The sequence below is a fragment of the Misgurnus anguillicaudatus genome, chromosome 16, assembly GCF_027580225.2.
Source record: "Misgurnus anguillicaudatus chromosome 16, ASM2758022v2, whole genome shotgun sequence".
NCBI classification, from domain to species: Eukaryota; Metazoa; Chordata; class Actinopteri; order Cypriniformes; family Cobitidae; genus Misgurnus; species Misgurnus anguillicaudatus.
In genome coordinates this window covers 15284543-15311291 of record NC_073352.2, presented here as the reverse complement: position 1 = coordinate 15311291, position 26749 = coordinate 15284543, and the positions used below count along the sequence as shown (strand labels likewise).

The following is a 26749-nucleotide window of genomic DNA, read 5'->3' as shown; positions in this document are numbered from 1 at the left end:
AAAGACACAGCTAAAGTAAATCACGGTAAGATGATCTGATGTGTGTCTGGGGCAGCATATTGTGTTATGTAAGGGATAATGTAGAGGCAGCCGGTAGTTTTTGGGAAATAAGCCCCGACAGTGTGATCAGGACCCGACGCGAAGCGGAGGGTCTTGTATCACACTGAAGGGGCTTATTTCCCAATAACTACCGGCTGCCTCTACATTATCCCGCTTATTACACGGCTACTTGCCACATAAGAAAAAAACTGGACATGAATATGAATTTGAAACCTTTTATTGGCATATTTGTTTTAAATTAACATTTTTATCCTTCCGCGAAACTTTGCACAGATGCATAAAATGATCGCAATACCTTAAGATCCTCTGCTTCATACTTGTCTCCATTTTTTCTCTTTTAGCCAGTCTTTGAGAAGTTTTAATGCCCATTCTGTATTTTTTTGTGTGTTGGCTTCATAGCTGTCATGCTCTATTTTGTCAAGTTCAGTCTCAGTAAGCTGTCTGTGTCTTGTCGTGATTGTCGAGTGTTTGTCACAAGATGGCGCCAAACAGACAGTAATCTTTATTGATCTTTATATGGCGCGGAGCGATTTTACTCGTGCAAGTAGTCCGGCTATGCGTTATTATTTTGGAGCGGTTATTATTTGAAAAGAACGAACCTGCAAATGTCTCAACTGACCAATCAGAATCAAGCATTCCAGAGAGCCGTGTAATAAATATTAATAATACCTGTTGTCCGGGACTTATAAACAGCGATAACACGCTTAAAATGTGCATCTTACTGGCTCTTTAAAACTAATAGACATGGATAAAAAGCTTAACCTTAAACTTAAAGTATATCTACAGTACAAACATTAGTGCATGCTTATGTTTGTGTCAGACAGGCTTTAATAGCAAAATACAGCTGGCCAAGTGAAAATGGCATTACTGTAGACAAGTGTCCTTTCTGCACCAGATGCAAAAGGGCTTAAATACAGAAATCTATGTGTGAGAGAGATACTGCAGCTATATGCTCCCCAAAGCACGAGAAAGAAAAGGAAATGAGAAGAAACAGAATAAAAAAAAACAAGTGACAAAAAATGTTTGCCGTTTCCTCCAGAACATCCTGCATTTCATCCTCCAGAAGACTACTGAGAGATGCTGATGCAATAACCCACTGAATGCTGTGAGTCAGTGTGCTGGTTTCAGCTTGAGATCTCTAGTGTGGGAAGAAAAAGGTGATGTCTGACAGCTGAGGTGAGGGACTCTGGCTTTCCCAGACCTCTCTCTTAACACACACAAACCATCTGATGGATGCCACTATTAGCATGCTGGACAGTCAACTGTTGATGGGATGTCAATGAATGTATCGAACAGGTAGAGTATATGACAGAGCTGTGCATTTGATGTATGTATGTATGACCACCATGCAGACTACAACACTGTAGTGTTAAAACAGACTTTTAAATTATACCCGCTGGATGTTACTGTTAACATTCTTGATGCAGTTTTAATATTACTCTCATTATTCTCATTTTTACTTTTTCATCCTCTGAGGTTCAATAAAAATGTTAGTAAAGTGTTTCATGTGTCAAAACTGGATGATATTTTTAGATAACTGTGTTCTGCTTGCCTGAAGTCAGTCTGAAATCATTAAAAAATATTTTAAGTCTATATCTCACACTGCATCAGCTATTTATAAGCAGATATTCATGAAGGTTTACTGCATATTATACATTACAAACGATTGGACTTACTGTTGGTTTTGAGACGAGCAGGTTCACTGTTTCTGCTGCCCGCCTGGTTGATAGCCTTGACAAAAAAGATGTAACGGGTGCCGCTCTGAAGACCGTGGACTGTGTAGTGATTCTGCTTGATGTTGGGCACGATCATCCAGCTATCTACTGAGTTATACAGACCTTTAAGACAGGAAATAAACAGAGAGACAGAGTGCATTCAGTTTCATAAGTCTTATTCATGGTGATGCCAGCAGATGTTATCTTAACAAACAGCGCAATGATCACAATGCTGGAGTAAATGTTTGAACATATTTTTATAGGGAAGAACACATATGGCACACATTATTCATGGCATGTCTATTTCTATTTGATGTAAAATTATATACACAGTATAGCACACAATCCTGCATGTTTCCACGTATTTCTAAATCCAGTTTTTTATTATTTTCTAATAAAAACATTTGTTTATGTCTTAAGTGAATTATAGAGTCAGAAACCAGTCTGTGCTTATTTGTTCTTAAAGAGACAGTAACCTCAATTAACCTACTTAAGTCTGTGTCATTAATGTTAATCAATCAACCCAAGACAAAGAGAAAATCACTTCTGTAGCTCTAAAAAATAATAATTATATTTAATTCATACAATAAAGACATTGTTATGATTCATTTGATTCGATTTCTGTACCTAATGCTAATTGTAGACCTTACATAATGTGCAAATTTATTCTTTTTTTATAAATCTTTGTAATTTATTTATTTGTTATTCGATTTTTCCCACCCTTTTTTTGCTGATCCGAAAAATGATCCAATCCGTGCCTCAAAAACCGTTATGTGACCCGAACAGTGAGTAGATTTTTCTATAAAACTGCTTATGCACTTAAAACAGCAAATTGCTTAAAGTTTTTACCAGCTGTGTCCATGCTGAAGTTCTAACATCTGTACATTTTAATATTCCTTCATGAACTAAGTCATTTGATCCACGTCTCGATCAAAAAGGCGATTGATGTTGTTGTTTGATGAACAGAATTAGAATAGCTGACTATAATACGCTGCTTACATTGTAAATTCTCTGCTATTGGCTGACATTCAGAGAAAGACTTCAAAGAGAGGCAGATGAAGGTATGTGTCACTGGGTAAAAAGTAGGCAGTGTGAATAGGGATCCTGCACTGTGTGTAAGTGAGGGTGAGCGTGTGTGTGCGTCTGTAGGTAGATGAAAGGGATCCAAAACAGGAACGGTGTTCCCAATACTGCCGGCAAACCCAAATCAGCCTTTGATGCTGCAGTTGGGCTGTTATATTATGTGTGTGTGCATGTGCTCTTCTATGTTTATCTATTATTTATGACAATAAGATGCACAGTAATACTGGTATAGTTGATATACTTTAACGGCAATAATTCTTAAATACTTCCTTCCTCATCAATAAAGATAATAAATTGAATAATAGCTGCTATTAGGTATAGTATTTTAGCACGGCTCTATATACATCATAAGTTTGATTGACCATCCATATTTTTCACTCTCTTTATTAAAATACAAACAGAAATACATGAAATATGTACAAAAATTGGCTTCTTCAGGCAAAAGTCAGTAATTTGTCTGACCTCTCCTGGCACTAAGTACATCTTGAATCTAATGGCACGGTGGCTTTAGCACAGTACTGTAGATGCCTTAGTGATGTGCTTTTTCTCAAAGAAGGGACTGACAATTTGATAAAACATAATTTGATTCTGTTTGTGCCTTCAACATGTGGGTTATAAAGTAATGTTATCAGGGCAGTCGTTAATATTTTCACTTAAAACAACGTCAACAGGAGAGGGTTACATAACCGACTACATAACAACTTTCTGTCGACAAGCTCTCTCATCGTTCTTTGTGTGCGCGGTTGTCTTTCCATTGGATTTGTTTAGTTTGTCTAACTGGTGCGACCTCCATCCTGTTATAAAAAGTGTCTGCTGGCTGTCATGATACAACCCTGCGTCGAGGTGCGCACGTCAGATTAGGTGATGTGTCCTGAGTTTCTCCTGCAAGGACAGTAGCATTTGCATACTGTGCTTCAGGTTAGCATGCCACTCCAGCGTTTTGTATCACTATCAATCAATGTCACAATGCGAGCGGAGCAAAGAGCATTAGCTTGTGTCAGATCTAATCAGGGCTGATGCCAGGCCGCTGCCCTCGCTTTCACAGGGTCGGCGATAAACAGGAGTCCGCACACAAACCCGAGCTATTCTTTCAACAAAACTGACGATCCATCTTAATCGACTACAGGCCTACGGCGAAAAAGCACTTTTTTCATTTTTATTGCTTGTCTGTGTTTGATTCAAATTTTTTTGATTCAGATGAATTCTGCTCACGTTATAATTGGTCACCAAAGATCGGCTTTCCCTTCACGGCAGTCGTCCTGTCACACATATTGAAGTTGAGTGCACTGCGGGGGAAATGTATGGATTTTTACATACCACATTGTTGTTAATGGGCACGTCGCAGACCGAGAAGGTGAACGGTATTGGCTAAATTCGGGCAACAACAAAATGACACTTCATGATAAATTACTGTTACTTTTCGTGCTACGAAGACCTTTTCATATTATGCTTTTGCTCTGAATATCTTTGCAAAGTGTAACACGTTTTTGGTAGGAGCAAATATAAAATCATTAGTTTCACTAGCCTAAAAACAAACAAGCAAGATGATACCCAAACACATTATTCCAGTAAAAGATGTTGCTTTACATTTATGCATTGACATTAAAGGGGACATATCACGAAAATGTGACTTTTTCCATGTTTAAGTGCTATAATTGGGTCCCAAGTGCTTCTATCAACCTAGAAAATGTGAAAAAGATCAACCCAGTAACATGCAAGCATGTGAAAAAATACGTCATTGCAATTTGGCTCCCCTTGTGATGTCAGAAGGGGATAATACTGCCCCTTAATCTGCATTATCCAACCACGGCACAGCAATTTAGTGCAAAGATCAGCTCATTTGCATTTAAAGGACAAACCCAAAAACGGCACATTTTGCTCACACCTACAAAGAGGAAATTTTAACATGCTAGAATAAATTATCTATATGGTATTTTGAGCTAAAACTTCACATATGTACTCTGGGGACAACAAAGATTTATTTGACATCTTAAAAAAGTCTTGTGAAATGCCCCCTTTAATGCACTTGCATTATTTTATGGGAATTGAACCCATAATCTACCAGGAGAGCTACAGAAACTTCAAATTCTTTAGATTTAGATTCAATAACTTGAATCTTTCAATTACATTTCATTGAATCTTTCTTGGAAGCTTTCACTTGGCCAATAGCTGAGCAAATTCTCCTCATGGGAGTGAAGCATACGCATCTAAAAGCTGCACCGTTTAAGCATTCACATTCAACGAGCAATGCTGTAAAAAGCATTCCTCTCCATTTCAGCGTCTGTTTGTTTGTATCCTCAAAGGAGCCCGTGGTTGCACTATAGATGTTCCTGGGTCTCTGAACTATCAACGGTTGTAATGAATATACTGTGTTTGTTACTGAAGTGGCATGAAAAGATAATGTGGAAACAGGTCTGAGAGAGATGATGATGCTGGCTGTCTGTTTACTATATAAGTTTTACCAGCCTTAAAGCTGTTAATAGCTTATTCTTTTCTATCTTTCAAAGCCTTTAGTACAGCTCTCTCACTCCACACATCCTCCGCACATCAATGCTTTTATCTGCAAGCGCACCTTTTCTTTCCCTTCCTAAAAGGTATGTTCGTCTTGTAGGTGTTCAAAAATGCTAAATATATTAGCAGTATGCACATTGAGCACAATACAGTATGTACGGTATGATATACTGTATCTGGACCTAACAATGGATTAGTTACATAAAAATGCTGTTAGATTGTGAGAGTGTTATATTAGACTCACACTTGTTTAAAGTCTGTATATAGGATGAAATCTTACCTACTGAAATGTTTTTTTTTTTATGTTAAAATACTTTCTTTTTTCCCAGCAACAGTATCATTTCGTGGAGAGAAAATGACTGCATATTAAAATCCCCAAAACAATACTTTCTTAAATAAATTCTAATACTGTGTTGGACCCCTTTCACTTTCAGAACTGCCTTAATTCTATGTGCCATTGATTCAACAAGATGCTGAAAGCATTCTTTAGAAATGTTAGCCTATATTGATGCTATATAGCATCTTGCAGTTGATGGAGATTTGTGGGATGCACATCCAGGGCACGAAGCTCACGTTCCACCACATCCCAAAGATGCTCTATTGGGTTGAGATCTGGTGACTGTGGGGGTCATTTTAGTACAGTGAACTCATTGTCATGTTCAAGAAACCAATTTGAAACGATTTGAGCTTTGTGACATGGTGCATTATCCTGCTGGAAGTAGCCATCAGAGGATGGGTACATGTTGGTCATAAAGGGATGGACATGGTCAGAAACAATGCTCAGGTAGGCCGTGGCATTTAAACAATGCCCAATTTGCACTAAGAGGCCTAAAGTGTGCCAAGAAAACATTCCCCACACCATTACACCACCACCACCAGCCTGTACAGTGGTAACAAGGCATGATGGATCCATGTTCTCATTCTGTTTACACCACCTCTACAATCTGAATGTCTCAACAGAAATCAAGACTCATCAGACCAGGCAACATTTTTCCAGTCTTCAACTGTCCAACTTTGGTGAGCTCGTGCAAATTGTAGCCTCTTTTTCCTATTTGTAGTGGAGATGAGTGGTACCCCGTGGGGTCTTCTGCTGTTGTAGCCCATCCGCCTCAAATTGTGCAGGCTTCACAAATGCTTTGCTGCATACCTCAGTTAAAGAGTGGTTATTTCAGTCAAAGTTGCTCTTCTATCAGCTTGAATCAGCTGGCCCATTCTCTTCTGACCTCTAGCATCAACAAGGCATTTTCGCCCACAGGACTGCCGCATACTGGATGTTTTTTCCTTTTCACACCATTCTTTGTAAACCCTAGAAATACTTAGACTGGCCCGTCTGGCGCCAACAACCATGCCACGCTCAAAATTGCTTATATCATCTTTCTTTCCCATTCTGACATTCAGTTTGGAGTTCAGGAGATTGTCTTGACTAAGACCACACCCCTAAATGCATTGAAACAACTGCCATGTGATTGGTTGATTAGATAATTCCATTAATGAGAAATTGAACAGGTGTTCCTAATAATTCTTTAGGTGAGTGTAAATAGGAAAATGTTGGCGTTATTTTGTCACTTATTGGGAGCAGTATGCTAGCTGGGCTCATTTACTTCAATTCTTTGTGCTAAGCTAGGCTAGCTGTGGATGCATCAGACAGAGTTACAGCACGGAGATGATAAAGGTATGCATGGACTTCTAACTCTGGGAGTTGTTGTGTTCCTTTAAGATCAATGTTTTGCCATCCGGGTTCTTTAGAGCACCAGTTCATGTTTTTTTTTCTACATAAACAGCTTTCCATAGTTGCAGATCTAAATGATCAGGACAAGTGTTTTGACTTACTGATAAAGTTGGTCTGACCAGTGTAGATGGTGTATTGAAGCTCGTATGACGTGACACTGAACTCATCTTCAGAGGTCCAGTGTACTGTAATGGTGTCATGAGAGGCCGTGCAGAGCTCTTCTCGTATGGATGGAGGGTTGGGTGCTGGAAAACAAGACAGGACGTATTGATTCCACAAAAATAAAGCTGATGTAATATTGGCTTTATCAGTAAGTTTATACTACATGCACAAAAAACAGTTTCGGTTTCCCCACTGGGTTTACCTGTCAAGTAATCCAGTCCTTCCAGGATTTTCTTTTCTCTGGAGAAATCGAGGGCAAAGTTGTCAAAGGCCTCGTTTAGATTGACATCTGGGATGAGGACCTGAGAGGAGGCTGTGGCCATGGCAACTCTGAGCACAAGAGAAGAGAAAGGAGGGGGGAACAAAAACAGTAATTTAGATGACTAATGCGTATATTTTAAACAGCGTCTGGCAACACTCGTTAAAATAAAACTAAGGCAGAGGACAATACAGTCAGCATTACATAATGCCAAGAAGCCATTTGGTGATTTGATAGATAGCATTTAGACATGTCACAGTTTGGACATTTTATCCGATAATGCTAGGCTGGAACCAGGAAAACCAGGAAAGCACAGATCCAAAGTATCTAAATGTTATCACAAATGATAAGAACTGCTGGCGGAGACATGGATGATATCTGTACAGTATGTGTGTCACATCTCACCTCTCAGCCACATTCCTGGCCGTCTGGAGGAAGCGGGTGTGATCGTTTTCCTTCAAACTGAGCTCAGCCTGGGTGATGAGGGCACTGGAACGCTCTAAACACTGTCTGCAGTTTGCAATCTGCTGGGCCAACTTCCTCAACTTCATCACCTAAACACACACACACACATACATTGCAATATACAGGCTTGTTTACATTTTCACTCAAATGTACAATAGATGTATCGAGCCATTATTGCAACTAACTAAGCTATAACCGTTACAAATGTTTACTTTCTCTACAATGTTATGAAAAAGGATAAATCCTATGAGAGCGTTTTATCAAAAACTCATTACCGCCCCGTGCTCATCATCACAGTTAAATGAGCCCGTCACTTTGTTTGCTCTTTGTGTAATTACGGCAGGGAGTCAAAGAGGTAACTGATCATGACGCTTATTTAAGTTTAGCACTAATTGGAATATCACCAAATGAATGAAATCACAAATACAGTAACATGGTCTCGAAAATTGATGTTGAATGAGAATATGCTTTAAATTAGGTTGCCCCAATGGTGTAACCACTGCATATTTCATGTGAAAAATTTGTGACCCAAATCAGGCGCAGAGATGTTCACCGACAAATCCAGAGATGGCCGAAATGCAGCCTGTTGTGCCAAGAATCTCATTTGCTTAACATTGGAATAGTTTTGAATGTTTTAAGAATCACATTGTTCTTATAATATGTAAGTCTGTGTTTTTCTGGGATTACTGTTTGTGACGCACCTCCCTTTTTTTTGTTTTAACTCACTTATGTAAAAAAACAATGCAAAGAGGTCCATAAAATAGCACCCAAACAATAACAAGCATAACAATCAGATTTCAGAGTCGAAACTGTCCATTTTATAAGATCTGTCTTGAGACTTTTGTTTTTAACTCGAGTGTTTCATAACGTCAAGCTGTTTTGCACTCATGCCAAATATAATTTGTTATGAATCAGCTTATCTTCTGGTTCAGTCTATCAAGTTACATATTACAAGAAAATAATAAGTACATCTGTCAAATATTTATTTCACTGAGTTAACACCAAAATGGTTATGTAAAATGGACAATTTCGATCGGAAATTTCAACAAAAATTAAACCATGATATATGACTCTGGTCAGCTTTTCCCTTTTCTTCCTTTCCTTTATAATAACCATAGGTGGTGATCCCAAAATGGCCACAGAAAATGCCAGATATTCTCTGTCATGACCAGTGGCGGCTCGTGACTGCTCATCCGATGGGCACAAATTCAAAATATATGTTCGGAGTGTCGTGTGTTGCTTGTGTTTTCAAATATGTGTTTGTTGCCTCATGTGCGTCATGTGTTTTGTCGAAATGAGTGCCTGCTGCACACACGTCAAAACAGTTAATAATAAAAGAGACGCTCACGTTCACAAAAATACACGCAAGACACTCCCTTAACAGTAAACTCTGATATGCATGAGATTATGCGAGTATCTGGCAAACGCGAGCTTATCTTTAATCATAAACCCTTTAGACGCGTCTTCAGCAGGCAATTATTTTGACAATAAATGTGATGCACACACGATCTCTCCAAGCGCAGAACACCTATTTTGAAATTACGAACCACACACATGACAAGCTACATACATGTTGTGACGAACTTCACCTCAAGTGCCCTCGAAAAAAGAAGTCATCGGCCCCCACTGGTTATGACCCCAATGTTTGTTGAGGGGTATGAAGGGATGTAACAATAATGTAAATTATTAATTTGTTTACATTTTTATATATATATTGGGTGTGTGTGGGACAGTCAAGGATGAAGACAGCAAGTATACTACAAAACTGTGATTTATTATACATACTGAGTGATGTACTTAAAGACAAGAGTGGTGTCAAATCAAAGTAAGTAACAAAACAAAAAATCTCTAACTAATTTTGTAACCTAACTACAAAGGAAAAGATACTGAGATAAGTCTTCAGCGTCCATAAACGCCCTAACTAACGTACACTACCTATCCAAACACAAATAGTGCAGTGGATGGCACTCACTCCTAACCTAGTGTGTCTAAATTAATTTTAATCAAAAATGCTTTTGAAACTCACTCGAGTTGGAATATCTACAATGCTTTGATGGGCGCTTCACATTTTGCGTCTAAAACCGTGCAGAAAATGCGACCACTCCGCATTTTCTCCACTTTTTAAAAGCACTTGGGCGCTCCCATAGCGTCTGCGGTTGCTAAGCAACCTAAGCGGCGCGTGACGTTGTGCCGAGCACCCATCGCTGGAAAAAGAAATGAGTGCCTAGAATGTTAACCCATTTTACATGTGTGTACTGTATGTACATGATTTTTTAAAGAAGAAATCACGGATGTTATACTTTCTCATTAAGTTTCTTAAATCAGTTCATGAGTGTTTTTTAACCGAGGAACATCATGTCTGACAAAGGGGAAATCATCAGACACACTTGACCCCATTTCTTAAAGAAATCCTCAATAAATTAAACAAATCCTCAACTGATTTCCTTTGATCAAATGTTTTTTTTTGTTTTTTTTTAGAAAAGACACAAAATTAGACTGCATCAGAAAATACCAACAGAACTTCAAAAAAATTCAAAACAACTAACAGCCCAAGCTCAGACCAAATCTTACACACACTTTGCATCTGGGCATATGATCCCCAAAGCCTCTTTAATGCTAAAGATTGAAGTACATTGTGATAGAGCAGCATTACTGATGTTTGCAAAAGGGCAGAAGACATAATCTCATGATACAGTCTCTCTGCATGTCAACTCGGGGCTGTCGTGTGAGCGAGCAGCAGTACAGAAAGCTCTGATAGAGATTAGTGCATTTGCCTGGGCCTCTCGCATCACATTACCCAAAAACCCAGGACCACAGGCCTATCCTGCAGCTAAGATCCTCGCTTGACAAGAGTGTGAGTTCAGGCTGTCAAGATAAAGTGTCTCTGTGCTGCATGTTCACTGTCAAACTTGCCAAAACTGACTGCACGATGTGCACATGAGATGAATGGAAGAGAATAAAACCAGAGTTTTCAATTTTGGCAGTGTGAAGTGTAATATCATAAAATGCACAGTTTCGTTATGTACGATATGATTGGATGAGCCATGTTAGCATTTGCATCTGTTGCAGCACGTTGTACCTGTTTACCAAAACGTAGCATTGCATGGCAACCCTTAACAATCTACAATTATCCAAAAAAAAAAACTATAGATATTACTTGTTACTTATATTTGTTTATGCACCTATTTAATGAATGTTGGTGCCTTCTATATCACATCAGCTTCAAAATAAAACAGTAGGTTACAAGCAAAAAACAAAACTGAAACTGCCACTTTTATTCATAATAAAGGCAAATTAGCATTCCGTTGTTGGTAAATTGACATTTATTGTTGGTTTGGTCCTGGTAATGGTGATCATGGCATATCTGAGTAGTTTTTAGCATTATTTACAATCCCGAGTTTAGCAGTTACATCCTATCCCAGAGGAGAAAACAGTGCTATAGAAGATTATTGAGTCTCATATTACACAAGGGAAGCTTGTTAAGTGAAGTCACATGACCAGGACCACTCCACAACCAGCCAAGCTAAGCCTCCTTCTTATGGGTAATATTAACAATTTAGCAACTTGTCTCTACTCCTCACAGTCATCTCAATGGCCATCACATTTTGAACCTTCTAACAGCATCTCTAAAGCCCCATTATACCTGTACCAGGTTTCATTAAAATTGAAACCACTTAGGTTTGCAAGAACATGAGGGTGAGTTTATGACAGAATTTGTATTTTTTGAGTGTAGGCTACTGTCCCTTTAAAGGGACACTACACTTTTTTTTTGAAAATATGCTTATTTTCCACACTTGATTTTTACTGTTTTGGAATCCATTCAGCCGATCTCTGGGTCTGGGGGTACCACTTTTAGCATAGCTTAGCACAATCCATTGAATCTGATTAGACCATTAGCATCGCACTCAAAAATGATCAGAGTTTCGATATTTATTCTATTTAAACTTGACTCTTTTGTAGTTAACGTACATCGCATACTAAGACCGGCATATAATTAAAAGTTGCAATTTTTTAAGCCGATATGGCTAGGAACTCTCATTACGGCGTAATAATTGACAGTATCCACACTATTCCTACACCCATGACGCTTTGCGCGAATTATTGGTGCGACTTCCGGCACGTACTGTCACTGAACCAGAGCCGGCTATTTCCATGATGATTACTGTCATAATTTCATGTATGAACCAGTGTGAGGATGAAATTAAGAAGTGTCCTGATACATCAAGATATGAAGAGTTTCGTTGCAAAACGAGATAAATCCATTTTTTAACATTTTTGTCAAAACATGTTTATTTTTATGTTATCATGTAATTATTTTGTTTTATGGTGCTACTTAGCTGTATTTTTTAAGTTATTAAGTTTTAAATCAAAAAAAAACAACTGCAGTTGAATTGAAATAAATTGTAATCCAAAACCTAAAAACGATATTTCTTAACAATTAAAAAAACGGTGGATGTCTCGTTTTGCAACGAAACTCTTCATATATTCAACCGTTTCATGTTGTTCCTCGGTAGGTGACGGGTCTTCAATGTGCAAATATAAAAGCACAGAGACATGCCGTATCTCTACAGTGGGACAGTCAGTCGAGTGTTTAATACATGGAATATACAGAGACTTCTTGTTTTTAACATTTTCAAGTGATGTTTTAAAATGTCACAACTGTCCCTGGTGTGAGGTTTTTTTAAACTGCAATTTTTAATCAACTTATCGAGTTTTTATGGCTACACATCAAGCTTCACGCGATCCGACAGCAGCAGTAACTTATGCTTCTCATTCAACACATTGTAAGTTATTTAAACAAACCATAATAAACATATTAAACTCCTATTACATGTTTTCAGTATTGTTTTCGTTTTATGAAAATATGATACAGTAATAAGACATGAGCTTATGAAATTATTTGCTTAAAAAAATCATTTAAAACATAACAAAAGTAACGGTATGCGTAAACACATCACAAACTATTATAAACATTAACTAATAAGCAGTTAATGTCGTAGGCTATATATTATGTACTGTAATCTCATTTTTGTAATAATATATAGTAGCAGAATAAATAAATCAGCATAATCATTATCAGCATAACATGTTGATTTGAATAATTATTGTATTTATTGTTCACTGTCAGTTTCTATGAAAGATTTTACTTGATGGATGTGTGGATGCACTTAATAGATGCACGTGCGCCACATAAACATTCAGTTGTTGTGCGTGTATTATAGTTAAAACAACTGTTTTGTAAAGATTTACTGCATTTGTATCATCTATGACAACCCCTAACTGCACAAATTATGCCGGTCTTCCTGGATTTCATAATAAGCATTAAAGGCGGAGTCCACGATGTTTGAAAAACGCTTTGGAAAAGGAGACGGGCCGACTACCAAAACACACTTATAGCCAATCAGCAGTAAGGAGCGTGTCTACTAACCGTCATCGTTGCCTGGGTTGCGTATGTGTGGGGCGGGTCTTTCAACAAAAGGTCCAGATTCTATTGGGGCAGGGGCGTGTTTGTTTAGGTGATTTCAAATATCAACATTGGCTTTCAAACATCATGGACTCCGCCTTTAAAATGCCAGTCAAAACGGCAGACTCGTATCCCTTGCAATAGGACTACTATTAGCTGTAGTGGCTCACCGGAAGTTTTACCCATCTGAGCTCAAGATGGCGTCGCCCGCATTTACGTCAGGAATAGTGTGGATAGTTCCTAGCCATATCTGCCTAAAAAATCGCAACTTTTAATTTTCCGTCAGTCTTGATACACAATGTAACTACAGAAGAGTCAAGTTTTAAATAGGAAAAATATCCAAACTCTTTGGTCATTTTTGAGCGCGATGCTAATGGTCTAATCCGATTCAATGGATTATGCTAAGCTATGCTAAAAGTGGTACCACCAGACCCGGAGATCGGCTGAATGGATTCCAAAACTGTAAAACTCAAGTGTTTAACTCTAGGGGAGCTGGAAAATGAGCCTATTTTAAAAACCGTGGAGTGTCCCTTTAAATATCTGTGTAAAAAAATAAACTGTAAAGACTGAACCAAATGTGTACACATGCACAATACATGTTTAATTCATATTTGTAATTTAGACCACACTAATCACGCTGATCCAAACAGACAGAAACTGTACCTTGGATTCTTTGATCTTGACAGCAATGACCTGTTTCCTCTGGCGTATTATCTCCACCAATTCATCACACTCCTCCACCAGCTTGGCTTCATGCATGGCTGTGTTCACCTGTAGATAAGAGCATAGAGTTTCATAAAGACATACAATGAAACTTCATCAGACCAATGGACTAAATAAGTCACTCTATACTGTTTGGAGTGAGGTGGACCGAATCATTACAGAGCAGGAAGATGATGAAATTACAGACTGTTCTTCAATGCCATCTTCAATTCATTCATTCCTTCCATTCCCTGATCATCCCTGTAATTACACCAGGATGTGATATCCCATCAAAGGATTGCATGCTGCTTTATCACTGCACTGGCCAATCCCTGCGCAAAGCTTATTAATCAAGTCCGATCTACTTAAGCTGTTAATCGTAAACGCAGACATTCACACAGAAGCTGTATTAGTCAGGACCTCTCATAGACACAATGGTTTTATCACTAAAATCTGAATCCGTAAAACCTATTGTTTACAAGACTTTACAAGTATTTAAAAGTAGAAGCAAAACAATACACACAGCGACTGACGAAAGCAAAAAAACTTTCGTCTTCATCTCAGGGCGCTCAGTCTGACAGTCCTGTTGCTGTTATCTGTGTTCTTATCAGACCTCTTAACACAACATCCCTCAACCGGTATCTCAGTAGCCTTTCTTGAGACTCTTCAAAAGACTTTTCTGAGGATGGTAGTGATGTGATGTATAATCCCTTACTTTCCCTACTTCATCTCCAGCATACAGCCTACCTGATGTAAGTCCCTGAGGGCAGACGGCACTTTGGCAGATTCATGCCTACACCCTTTACGTGGTACTATGCGTTTTGGATGCCCTGAACTAGATTAATGTTTACTGGAGACTTTAGAGGAATTTAATCTAACTTTACGTTTTAGGGTCTTTGTGGACTGGAGTTAAAAGCGGTTAAAAGCATTAACTCTGCCTGATAAGTCTGATTTTATAAGAGTATTTATGCTCAGACTTTAATTGGGTCTATTGTTTAAACACACAGATTTTACAACATAGCCTAGTGTGTATAGAAGTACTAACTGCAAGGTTTGTGGACTATGTCCTGTTCTGGGATACGGTGCTGGGAATGAGGAATAGGTGTACTGATTTAAACAAGTCATTAAGCCTATGAAAAGATGCCTGAATACCGCGCAGCAGCCTATTACCTTAGTTTGCCCTCATTATTGAAGAGGTTCATCAATTTATGACCTTTATCTGTACACGTTTGTGGATTTGCTAATCCACAGGATGGGATAAACACTGTCTGCTATATACAAGAGTTTTGAATGAAGTCCACTGGTTGACTCTGAGCCCACAAACAGAGCGGACGCCTCAGAGTTTTGAGGTCTGTTTTTGCGGCATCTCTGATTATTGTGTATCCTTCCCGTATGTTGACAGATGGGGCAGATCCGAGTGCTCTAAGTGCGCGGCTGTACGAGGGTCTCCTCTGGGGTCCGCCTCATCACCGTAGAGCCCGAGTGGCCCTGTTAAAAATGGATGAGCGAGAGGCATATGCATCACAGCGTGGCGGCTCTCACCACACTGCTGCACACATGCCCATTTGGTGGAACGGCAACTAAACAAGGCGGCCCTTCGCACCGCAGGGCTAATAAAGCACAGGGAGAGGAAAGGGGGGGTTGCTCGGGTTTTTGATGCAGAAAATGAAAGTTAGGCCGATGCATATTCCCATGTGCAAGTGCAGAAATTTCCCCAGACACCAACACTCCCCTGACAGCAGGGCTCATGAGTCATTCATACACCGAACAGCACTCAGATTTCCATCACTTTCACTGTTGTCTAATGGAAACCACTATAACAAAAACTTTCGGGATACTATATATTGTGATACTATATTGTGTTCCTGTAGCACAACTGGTAGAGTATTGCGTTAGCAGCACAAATTGTGACGGGTTATTCTGTTATCTGTTCTCATTTTTTCCCAAAACGTGATAAACGCCAGTCCTCCTTCTCTGTAGAATGCAATAAATCTGTTTAACCAATCACAGCGCACCATTCCACGCATTGTAAACAACAATAGCAGCGCGTTGAATACACACAGAATATTAGTTTTCCTCATCTGCTTTGTACTTCGTGATCAACAAACAAACAAAAACAAAATAATACTTTTGATGGTATCGATAAAACCTGTGGTGGTTTTCTGTGGTGGGGAAGAAACGTAAGCCATTTGGGCGCAGAAAAAATTTTGTTGCTTGTTCTCCCGACAGCATCAAGCTTCTGTCATGCATACACATTGACCCCAGGGGATTTTATGAAAAACTTCCCATTATTTTACTTGATGTCGACGAAAATCATGCAGGACCAAAACATTTTACAGCTTATCGCTGTCAAAAAGGTTCAGCGACGACGTCCCAAGGATGACAACTGCAATGACAGTGTTCTTAATATGACAAGGTAAGTGTTTTGATGAATGCCATTAATGTTTCTTTTTTTAATCGGTGTATACCACTAGTCAACTAAATGAATATAACATGGCAAAGATGAATGCACATTTATATATTGATTCAACAGATTTATAGCATTTTGAAAAAAAAACTTGTCATGGACTTATTGCATTTTGCGGAAAAAATAATCAGTTTTTATAATCTTTGAAAATCAAATTATGGATTTGAATTTTTAATGTTATTATAACCTCAAGATGCTATGTGAAAGTTTGTAACAGAAAATAGTGGTTTTCATCTTGTCACTTTCTTGGTATAGAAAAAACATTTTTACCGAAATAAGTCAAAATGGATTTATTGCGTTTTGGAACCAAACTCTTTAAATACTAACAAAGATGTATGCAATGGAAGTTGTTTGGGATAAAAGTGTTTGCCAAATGCATAAAAGTAAATGTATAGTCATGCATCTGATGAACATCAGATGTTATCATACAAAAGTGATCTTAAAAAATAATAAAGCCATAGTACTTTAATGTAGGGAGATGAAAGAGAATACATTTTGATTTGTCCCTTATTGCCAAATATTTTACATTATGCCAAATATGTTCTCAACAGATCATAATGTCTACAAGAACGAAGAGCAAAGATAACCAGAATTTAAATGAATGCTTGATGTTAAAGCCCTATACTTCATTTCGATGCATAATTGCTTTCATCTCTGAGGATTTCTGTGTCAAACTCTCTGTATTCACACTCCAATAATTTGAAGTGTCCATGAAGTCTAAATTACTTTCCATTATTGTGCCTCATTATACCGCCAATAATGTACAGCCCTATCAAAAAACATGAGACAGCTCAGCCTTAAGTAGACTTAATCTTCATTCTGGTGATTGACAAGCAGCACATTCAACAATTATTATTGTTTTGAATGGAAAGGTTTGAAGGATGAAGGTACAAAGTGAATATTTTCTTTGACTGATTTAACTGTTTTCATCACCTTGGGGATGTTAATCTTTATTTATGTACTTTGGGATTTAGTACTAAAAAGCTGTTTTTCAAATGCCTACAGCATGCACATTATCTCACTCAAGTACATTGTCTGTGTGCTCAAAGCGAGTGGGTGCACAGATCTTTTAATGCGAGGTTTATCTGAGGTTAGTTACATGTTAAACATCCAGTCCCTCTGGAACTGGACCAGTTTGATTTAGCTAATGAAATAACAATGCCCTGTCACCTGCTTTCTTTTCAGGAACAGCAAGGACAGCCATCCTGACAGAGTTATTAAAAACGACGTTTGCATTTGGATTTCCCCTGTGTCTGATGTCTTACTGCTGATTTCGAGTCATTTTGGAGAGCTAAGCTATGCTCAAGGTGACACTATTATACAAATGCCTAATATATCCCTGCTGTTTTGTTTGACTTGCCTTTAATCAGCTCTGATATAAAGACAAAGGGTGCTAATTAGCTGTCAAAAGCATGTGTGCTAATGTCTCCATGTCTGCTAGCATCTAGCGGCTTGTGATATGCATGGTGTTAAATATGTAAGCATTGCTATTGAAAGAAGCCTTCAAAAACGAGCAAAGGCGCACACTTTAAAGGCGCAGTGTGTAAATTTTACTCTAAAACTATATCATCAGTGGTGTATAAAGACCTTACATAGTGAATTGTTATGTTGTTATTACCTTAGAATGAGCCATTTCCATTTGCATACACTACGAGTCCCCTTACGTGAAATTCGCAATTTTGCGCCGTCATGTTTAAACAGTAGCCCTAATTGGACAAACTACTCTACAGAGCATGCTACTATTTTCTCTTAGACGCCGACATGTCTGTCCTGTGTCAGCGACCGTAGCTTCTGTATGCATTTCGAAAGAGAGGGATAAGCGGTGGACTGAGCAGCTGGTTGCAATTCGCAATCTCACCACTACATGCTGCTAAATCTACACACAGCACCTTTAACTAACTAGCGAACTAGCTAACCACTAAATCATATGTATACAATTACATACAAATGAATAAACAGATTTAACCACTTTTCCAATACTGCAGTGTTAACATGTTACAGAAAAACAATTTTTGACCAAGTACTTAAAAAATTACCCCCGCCAACTCACAAAGCCTGTGTGCACGTTTTCACTTATGCAACCAATTGCCCAGATCTCTATAAAACTATACAGCATAAACTCTGCAGTTTACAGTAACAGTTCATGACTCATGCATCTATGAAGCCTATTCAAGGTTCTCAGTCTCTGACTGACCGTGAGTTTATTTGCAGTGAGTAAATACAGTCGAAAAAGAAAACTACAAATTGGTTTTTATTCATGAGAAAGACTTTGAATTGATACTGAACTCTCTTGAGTTGAAGTCAATACAAATAACAATCAAAAGTTGCTTATAAATATAAATAAATAAATAAGTAATGAAAATACATGAACAATCACATTAAAACATACCATATATTACTTATGACGCTTTTCCATTATATAGTACCCCACGCTTTGGTTTAGTTTGGGTCGGGTCAGCTTACTTTTGGGAGCTTTTCCATTGGGTTCAGTACGTAGTACCCAATAATTTTTTTAGTACCACCCGATCCCAAGGGATCCGAGCTGATACCAAACGTGATGCGAAAACACTGTAGGTCACTGATTGGTCTGAGAGAATCGTCACTACCAGCATCATCGTATAATGTAAAAGATTAGCTTTACCTTAGTGCTAGCTTGCGCTGTCTCGAACAAATATGTTGTCATCTGTGCTCTGCTATAAGTTCCCAAACTCCCTTTTAGCGATGAAAAACATCCACAACTTAAGAACAAGGAACACCATACCAGTTTTTTTCCAAACTTGCAGTTTGTAGCGGCACATTCGCAATGCACGTTCGCATTATATTTGTATATGCAACTTAAATAAGGCTAACGACGCCACCGGTGTTTGTACAAAAACTGTCATGTGATACAGAGGTAATGATAAACACGATTTGCAAACAGTCATTTAGCATTCCAACAACGCTCTCACTTGTATGATACAGCAGCAGGCAGCGCAAATATAACGGCACGCCTATAATCCCACCCACTGCGAAGTGTTACTAAACTCGATGGAAAAGCTAACCAAGCCAAAGTGAGGTGAGCTGACCCAACCCAAACTAAAACCAAACCGTGGGGAACTATGCAATGGAAAAGCGCCATTACATTCATGTACACTGCAAAAAATCCTTGTAGCACTTAAGTTTAATTAACTTGAATTTACAATTAATTTTAACTCTCTAGTGAGGAGTTGCTATGAGTTATAAAATTGAAGTTGAAATAAATTATCAATAAAGTTGTAAATTCAAGTTGATTAAACTTAAAAATGTAAGTGCAACAAGGAATTTTCTACAGCTGCACGAACCATCAGAGCAAGATTTTTCTTTTAAGCGTTTGTTGCCTAAAGCAGTTTCAAATCCAACCTCTAAATGTCACAAGAAAGAAAAACGAATTTGTGCAAATGATAAAATTTTGTTTATCATTTAGGGTAGATTATCTTTTTTTGTGCAGTAACATGATGATGGTGTTGATAAAAGATAAAAATAATACTGATAAATAAAGAAGTCAAGCATTTGGCTGGACTCACCTCCACCTGTTGGCAAATCTGGATGAGTTTGGCCATCTGGTTTTCCAGCTCACTGTTTCTCTTGACCAGATTGGTTAAGTTATTCTCCAAGGTTTGCTGTTGGAAAGAAAAACACACACAATATTTAGACTGAATGAATCACTCTTTCTACCCGACACACTGACAGGCAATGTTTTACTTTCATCTTGTCATGAGATGACAATGAATTACAATGAAAACAATAGTTCACCCAAACAGTAAAATTCTGTATTTATTTATTGACTCTCATGTTGTTCTAAAAATATGTTGTCATTTTTCCCTGAGAAACACTGAAGAGACATTTTGAAATATCTTTAAATATAGTTTTTCCACATAAGGATAATTCACAATAAAAGTCCAGTTTCACAAAGTGAAAAATGCTATAAAAGTAGTCACATGGAAAACAGTATGCAGAAAAAATGTATAAACCCAGCTACTTTTTTCATGATTTACAATTTTCTATAAAATCATCGCACATAATGTAAAGAACATTCTTTAAAAAATATAAATATATACCTTGATATGTTTAAATATTGACTAAGATCATGCTAATGATTAAAATTAATGTAAATCAATGACTGAAATCAAACTTTGATGTCTGTATTTCACAAAAAGAGTCACAACATATGGGTTTTAAAGGGGCCATGGCATGAAAATCTGACTTTTTCCATGTTTAAGTGCTATGATTGGGTCCCAAGTGTTACCCAGTAACTTAGTTTTGGTAAACCATTCTCTACAAGCACATGAAAAAATAGGTCGTTGAAATTTGGCTCCCCTTATGATGTCATAAGGAGCTCTTATTATAATAATACCACCACCCCTTAATCTGCAATATCCAACCACAGCACTGCCATTTAGTGCAGAGAAAAGCACAATTGAGTTTTAATTGCAACAAACCACCATCATTGTGATCAGTGTTTGAATTTCATCAATTCATTTGCATTTTAAAGGACACAACCAAAACGGGACATTAATGTACCTACAAAGTGGCAATTTTAACATGTTATAATAAATTATTTATATGGTATTTTGAGCTAAAACTTCACATATGTGCTCTGGGGACACCAAAGATTTATTTGACATCTAAAAAAGTATTGCGCCATGGCCCCTTTAAATAAAACAAAAAATAAATAGTAACAAAATGTATATAATTTTCATTTCTGTTTCTGAAAATATTAACAAATCCAAAAATAAATTGGGAATAAAAAGAAAGGTAATTTGAAAGAGAAAACTGTATTACGTAATATATCGGCTTTGATGTACCTGTGTCACACCAGATTGTCTTCTCATGAATCAAGAATTAAACACAGTGAGAGTGAGTATGATAATGTTAATGTATGTATATGCATGGATAAATGAGTCCACAGAGATCCCACAAAGACGGATTGGATTTGAAACAAGCAACTAACAGCAAATTAGTTCCACATCATGACCGCTAATCATCACTAACAAGAAACGGTGCGTGCTAGGCCGAGACTTTCACTCTGGGGGAAGGGTGCCCTACATCATGAGCTCTAGTGTCCACTTAAAAACAGGTTGCCCGCAGGAACAGATCTGAAGTAACTGCAGTTTAATAAGAGGTTCTCCATGTTTGAGTCATGCGGAGACATTCAGAGGTATTAGAAAGGGACAGCGATTAACCATCATGTCAAAAATTGGCCATGAACGGAATTCACCGCTGTATATGAAAAATGACAGCAATGCTTAGTTGTGAGTGATGGACAACTGTAACATTAGTTAAAGAGTTGCATGCTTCACAGCAAACACAAGTATGAAAGATTAAAGAGAGAAATCGCAGCTACAAATCAAAGAGAATGGCTCGCCATGCAAAACGAGCAGCTGTGCAAAGCGATGACCCTCACAGCGGTACAGAAGAAGAGAGAGATATGAACACAATGTTGAGATGATATTAATGATAAAATGAAAAGCAGTCCGGTTGGAATGAAGAGCCGAATCAATGGCAGCGGCACACAAAAGCATTTATATTCTCTTGTTTGGGGTTTTTTGGCTATTCATGCATGTTTGATGTAGCCTGACCCTGTCCACCTGCCTGTCCCAAACCCCCGCCTGTGGCCAGAAACGCAGTCTTGCACACATCCAGTACATAGATTGTAAAAGGCAGCCGGTGACTCACCGCGGCGCTCGTCTTTGATGCCTCCATAACCGCTTCAGAAACTCTGGCAGGGCTCACTTGAAAAGCCTATGAACACACACATATACACAGTGCCTTACTGGTCTTGGCCCACTTTGTGACGTCTGAGATTTTGGATGGTTATATCATTGCCAATGTCTTGATTCCAGCCTTGATTCTCTAAGCACCCCGTAGTACAGTCTATGTTAGACTGCCTATTCTCCACACTGACAGCATGATGTAGTCGAGGATTGGTTGCGTCAGGCAGTCACTGGGGCGCTTGCTTGTTGTATCAGCGTTATAAAATTCCAACTCACCCGGCAAGGACAGATGGGGGTCATTAATTAAATACTGAAGAGTCGAAAATGATTTATACATCAAACCCGAATATCACATCCCCAAGGGACAGAAGACTGCCGGGGGTGTGCGAACTTGGGAGCTTAGTTGGAAAGAGAGTGATAAGAGAAGAGAAATGTAGGAATGGAAGGCAGTGAAGAAAAAATGAAGAAAGAAGTAAAATGTAAAAGAAGCGGAAATCGAAAAGAGTGAGGAGTGACACTGTAATGGCCTCAGGATATCAGGATTTTGCTGTTTGGGCGAATCAAGACTAAAGTTTACTCATTAAAGCAAACATCTGAGTTCAAAGACAGAAACACAGCCATGCAAAAAATGCAAAAGAATGTTATGAGAAATCGTGTGGAGTTAAAAATAAAGATATGAAGACACATGCAACTAATATGCAACAAGTGCAGCGCTGCAGTACACATCCACAAAGCACAGGCGAATGCAAACATGCAGACAGGAATAAATCAATAGATGAGTGAGAGTAAATGAGAGATTACAAGTGAGAGAGAACTTACTTTATTATATAGAGAGCTGTTATCATCTTTTAGGTGCTCTGAGATACTAAAAATGAATTGGGCCCACTGACACTTGTTTATTTGCATGCGCCATCTGTACTGTTGCATAAAAGGTCACACTATGGACCATTGCTATGAAATTCAAAGATTCACATTTATTCTCAATTTTAGGGAATGGGAGAGTCCACACAATAAATATAACGGTAAAAATACAGGATTGTTGACCAACAAAGACCATTTGTTGGAATTACTTTTTTTTCCCTGCTGATGAACAATACAACATGATCAGATCGATGTTGTTTGGCTTTTGGTGATGTCCTAGATGCTTTAAAATTAATTCTGACAGCTTCTCCAAACTCATGTAGTCTTTGAAAAATTTCATGTATTCAAAAAGCGCCTGGTTTCCTTTTGTTTCTATGCGAAACATGAGGCAAGATCGTCTACATCCATCTTCGTGACAGTGAAGCTAGAAGTATAGTCCCGTTTATACGCATACGCAAAAGTGCGCATACAGTCCGGAAATTTCATCATTAGAATAGTATGCGCGCACTGTATGCGCAACGTCCGATTTTTGTAACCGCACATAGTTTGTACACGTAAGTCATTCATGCGCATACAGGAGAATGTGGTAGGTAGCCCAGGAGATGCATTGCATTTTGTTGCAATGCGTCAAATGTCTGTGTACATGTACAAATCAAATAAACTATGCTTTGCAAGGCTGTGAGTTCAACTATGCGGGTACGTTCACATACACATAATAAAACTAACTATACTCTGAGCCTAAAGGGGGTTGCACACCGGACAAGAAGCGCCGCGCCATAAATTAAAAAACAGAATACATTATTTTCTATGACTGTACGCACACTGGCGGCGCCTGTCCGTTATGACTCTGGACGCTTCTCAAATCCCTGTCGTGCCACAGAGCACCACTCACATAGTTTAACATTAAATAACATCATATTTGTCCCAAATCGTTAGCAACTAATATTGGCTGCTAATTTATATTTTGAATTAGACGCTATCTGACTAAGCTTGCATTTATTGTTTTACTTCCGGTGTACGATACCTCCGAGTTGTCCTAGACGCTATGATGCGCTTCTCGTCCGGTATGCGACCCCCATAACACTCCAACTCAAGATTTCAGAATGAACATAACGTTATCCTTATTGTTAGTGTGGATGCTAGTAGTTATCTCTACAGTTAGTTATCGTCCATAGTATGGATGACACTTTATTCTCTAAATGACATTATTCAAATTTGGTCAAATCAAAAACATTACAATCTGTGCTAAAAAATGCTGCAATTGCAAATCGCATGCCAGCTCTGAGTGCTAGGCCGTGGAGGATGCGCCATCTCCCTTATTGTCATCCCAAAAAATCCTTCATACCAGCCATGCCAAAAATAAGCTGTTAAAGCGCTCTTAATTATCTCATATGCCTCAAGCTCGAAGCACTACGTGTCAACAAGATGGGAAAAGAATTCACATAAGGTCATCAGATAAGGTATTACTCCAGAAACACTACAAGTCAAGAAATGCAAGAAATCTGATGAGTTGCCACTTGATGCTCGCAAAGCAGGCGTTCCACGTGCTGCATCCATTACACTTCTGGGTCAGAGCACCAACAAACATCAAATTACGGAAAAAGATTAAATCCTGAGGCGAGAGAGCAGACTTCAAAGTGGGTGTGTTTAATTATTTCGAGATCCTTTGCTTTAATGTTTTTAAGCCTGCACAATGCAGATACACAGCTATGCTTCTCAAGCGCCGCAGACAACAGGCGGCTAAGTGCGCGTATGTGTCAGCAACCGAAACCTGCTGGGAAATGTCGCTCGCGCCAGATAATGCTCCATACCGGCGCTCTCTAGAGACTCGCAAACCTACTCTAATGAGAAGCCACTGCTGTTTCTTACCAGCCTCCGCTCTGCTAATTAATTAGACAGAGTCATTTAATTCTCTCTACATTAGCCTTGTTTGAAGCTTGTCTGGGGAGTGCTATTAAGCTTTAACACGGTCAACAACACCCCCTACTCTCCATCAACAAACAACAAATCAATCCCATGACACCGTTTTTGGTGCTTTGACCCTCTATCAAACAACCTGGCATGACATTTCAGTTGAGGTTGTAAAGCCCAGGTGGTTTTTCATGAGAACATCCTTTTCCAGACTCCGCAGTCTCTAATAAGACAGGGGCAGGGTACATCTACATAAACCAATGGGAACGGATAGTCTATTTGACAGTCAGTAGCCTGGAGACTAAAGGCACCACCACGACATCTTCCTCCTCACACTAACCAGTTTGAAGGTTAAAGGAACAGTGGCAGAGGGATTATTTGCTCTCAAGAGGAATGATAATCCTTTTTATGGAAATGCGATGAGGTTAAACAATTTAAGAAAAATCTGTGATAATTATACCCACCAAGCACATTAAAGTTAAATATTTTACTCAATAATTAAAACATGGATAAAAGTATTGCTTACATGATAATTATAATTTTTGTAAATGCTGAGTTTCTAATGGCACACAACTCACTGAACCCCTCAAAGTGACGTCTTGGCTTCACTTGACACTGCACATCAGTTAAGCGGTGCAATTTGATGCTCAAATTTCAAATAATTCAAATTCATAATTCTTTGACCCTTTGCCACTGACTTTTCAAAGTGCAGCCAAGAATTAATGAGAGATATGCTGACTTTGAAACAGCAGGTCCTGTTCAATTTCAAGTTCCTTGAAATACTCTTATAAAATATTACAATGGCAGTCAATGGAATGGTACCCTTTAAAAATTATAATTTAGGAACAAATAAGTGGTACCAATATGTACCCTTGAGGTTCTAAGAGGCTGTTAACACCTTGTATTAAGATACATTTTGGTCGATCGGATCACACGTGGATGACGCTAAATACTGATGTAAATGTGGTGTGAAACGTTTTGAGAGGTAGTTGAAAACGCATTCGAGAGTAAACACGCATGTGGTCGAATGTGTTTTTTGGGGAGCCACAACTCTCCGCCTATTGATCTAATATGTGATGTACCACCACAATGTTTTTCCATCAGTCCTGACTTCTAGAGCGAACCCACATTGTTCAGTGCAATCTTTAGGCTTTCATTGATAAAACTAAAGCGGCTGCTCTCCACCCCTTTCATTTATATTATATTTTGCAAACGTTTAACACAGGGGTCACCAACGTGGGGCCCGCGGGCACCAGGTACCCCGCACAGAGTCTGTGAGGTGCCCGCCAAAGCACATTCTATTAAAAGTCTCAACTGTAATATTTATTCATTACATATTTTTTTATATTAGCTTGGCTTGGTTTACGTATGTTAACATTTTAAACAATACTAAAACATATAAACAAGTCAAATAAAATAAAATAAACAAGTAAAACAAAAAAGTTTTAAGTAGACTATATCAAAAAGTAGCCCTCCAGATTGTTTTATACATTGTGGTAGCCCTTGCTTATAAAAAGGTTGGAGACCCCTGGTTTAACAGTTGTACAAGCTTATTTCATCAATGACTTTGAAATATCAAAGAAAGCTCTTACATATACACGTACAAAACTGGTGAAATAAAACGTGAC

At 38.4% G+C, this 26749-nt stretch overlaps 1 protein-coding gene across 6 annotated transcripts in view; it reads right to left on the bottom strand.

The window, feature by feature from the left end:
* The window catches only part of mid2 (midline 2), a 141692-nt gene that overhangs the window by 10458 nt on the left and 104485 nt on the right, over positions 1–26749 (bottom strand). For 4 of the 6 annotated variants that reach the window (XM_055177749.2, XM_055177751.2, XM_055177746.2 and 1 more), the window contains exons 3-9: positions 22312–22377; positions 20160–20255; positions 14112–14219; positions 7925–8073; positions 7463–7590; positions 7200–7343; positions 1737–1898 (exon numbers count right to left, since the gene is read on the bottom strand). In XM_055177749.2, the coding sequence (XP_055033724.1) occupies positions 1737–1898; positions 7200–7343; positions 7463–7590; positions 7925–8073; positions 14112–14219; positions 20160–20255; positions 22312–22377 (853 nt within the window). The remainder of the gene's footprint in view (positions 1–1736; positions 1899–7199; positions 7344–7462; positions 7591–7924; positions 8074–14111; positions 14220–20159; positions 20256–22311; positions 22378–26749) is intronic. The other 2 variants (XM_055177752.2, XM_055177750.2) reach the window with 1 other exon arrangement.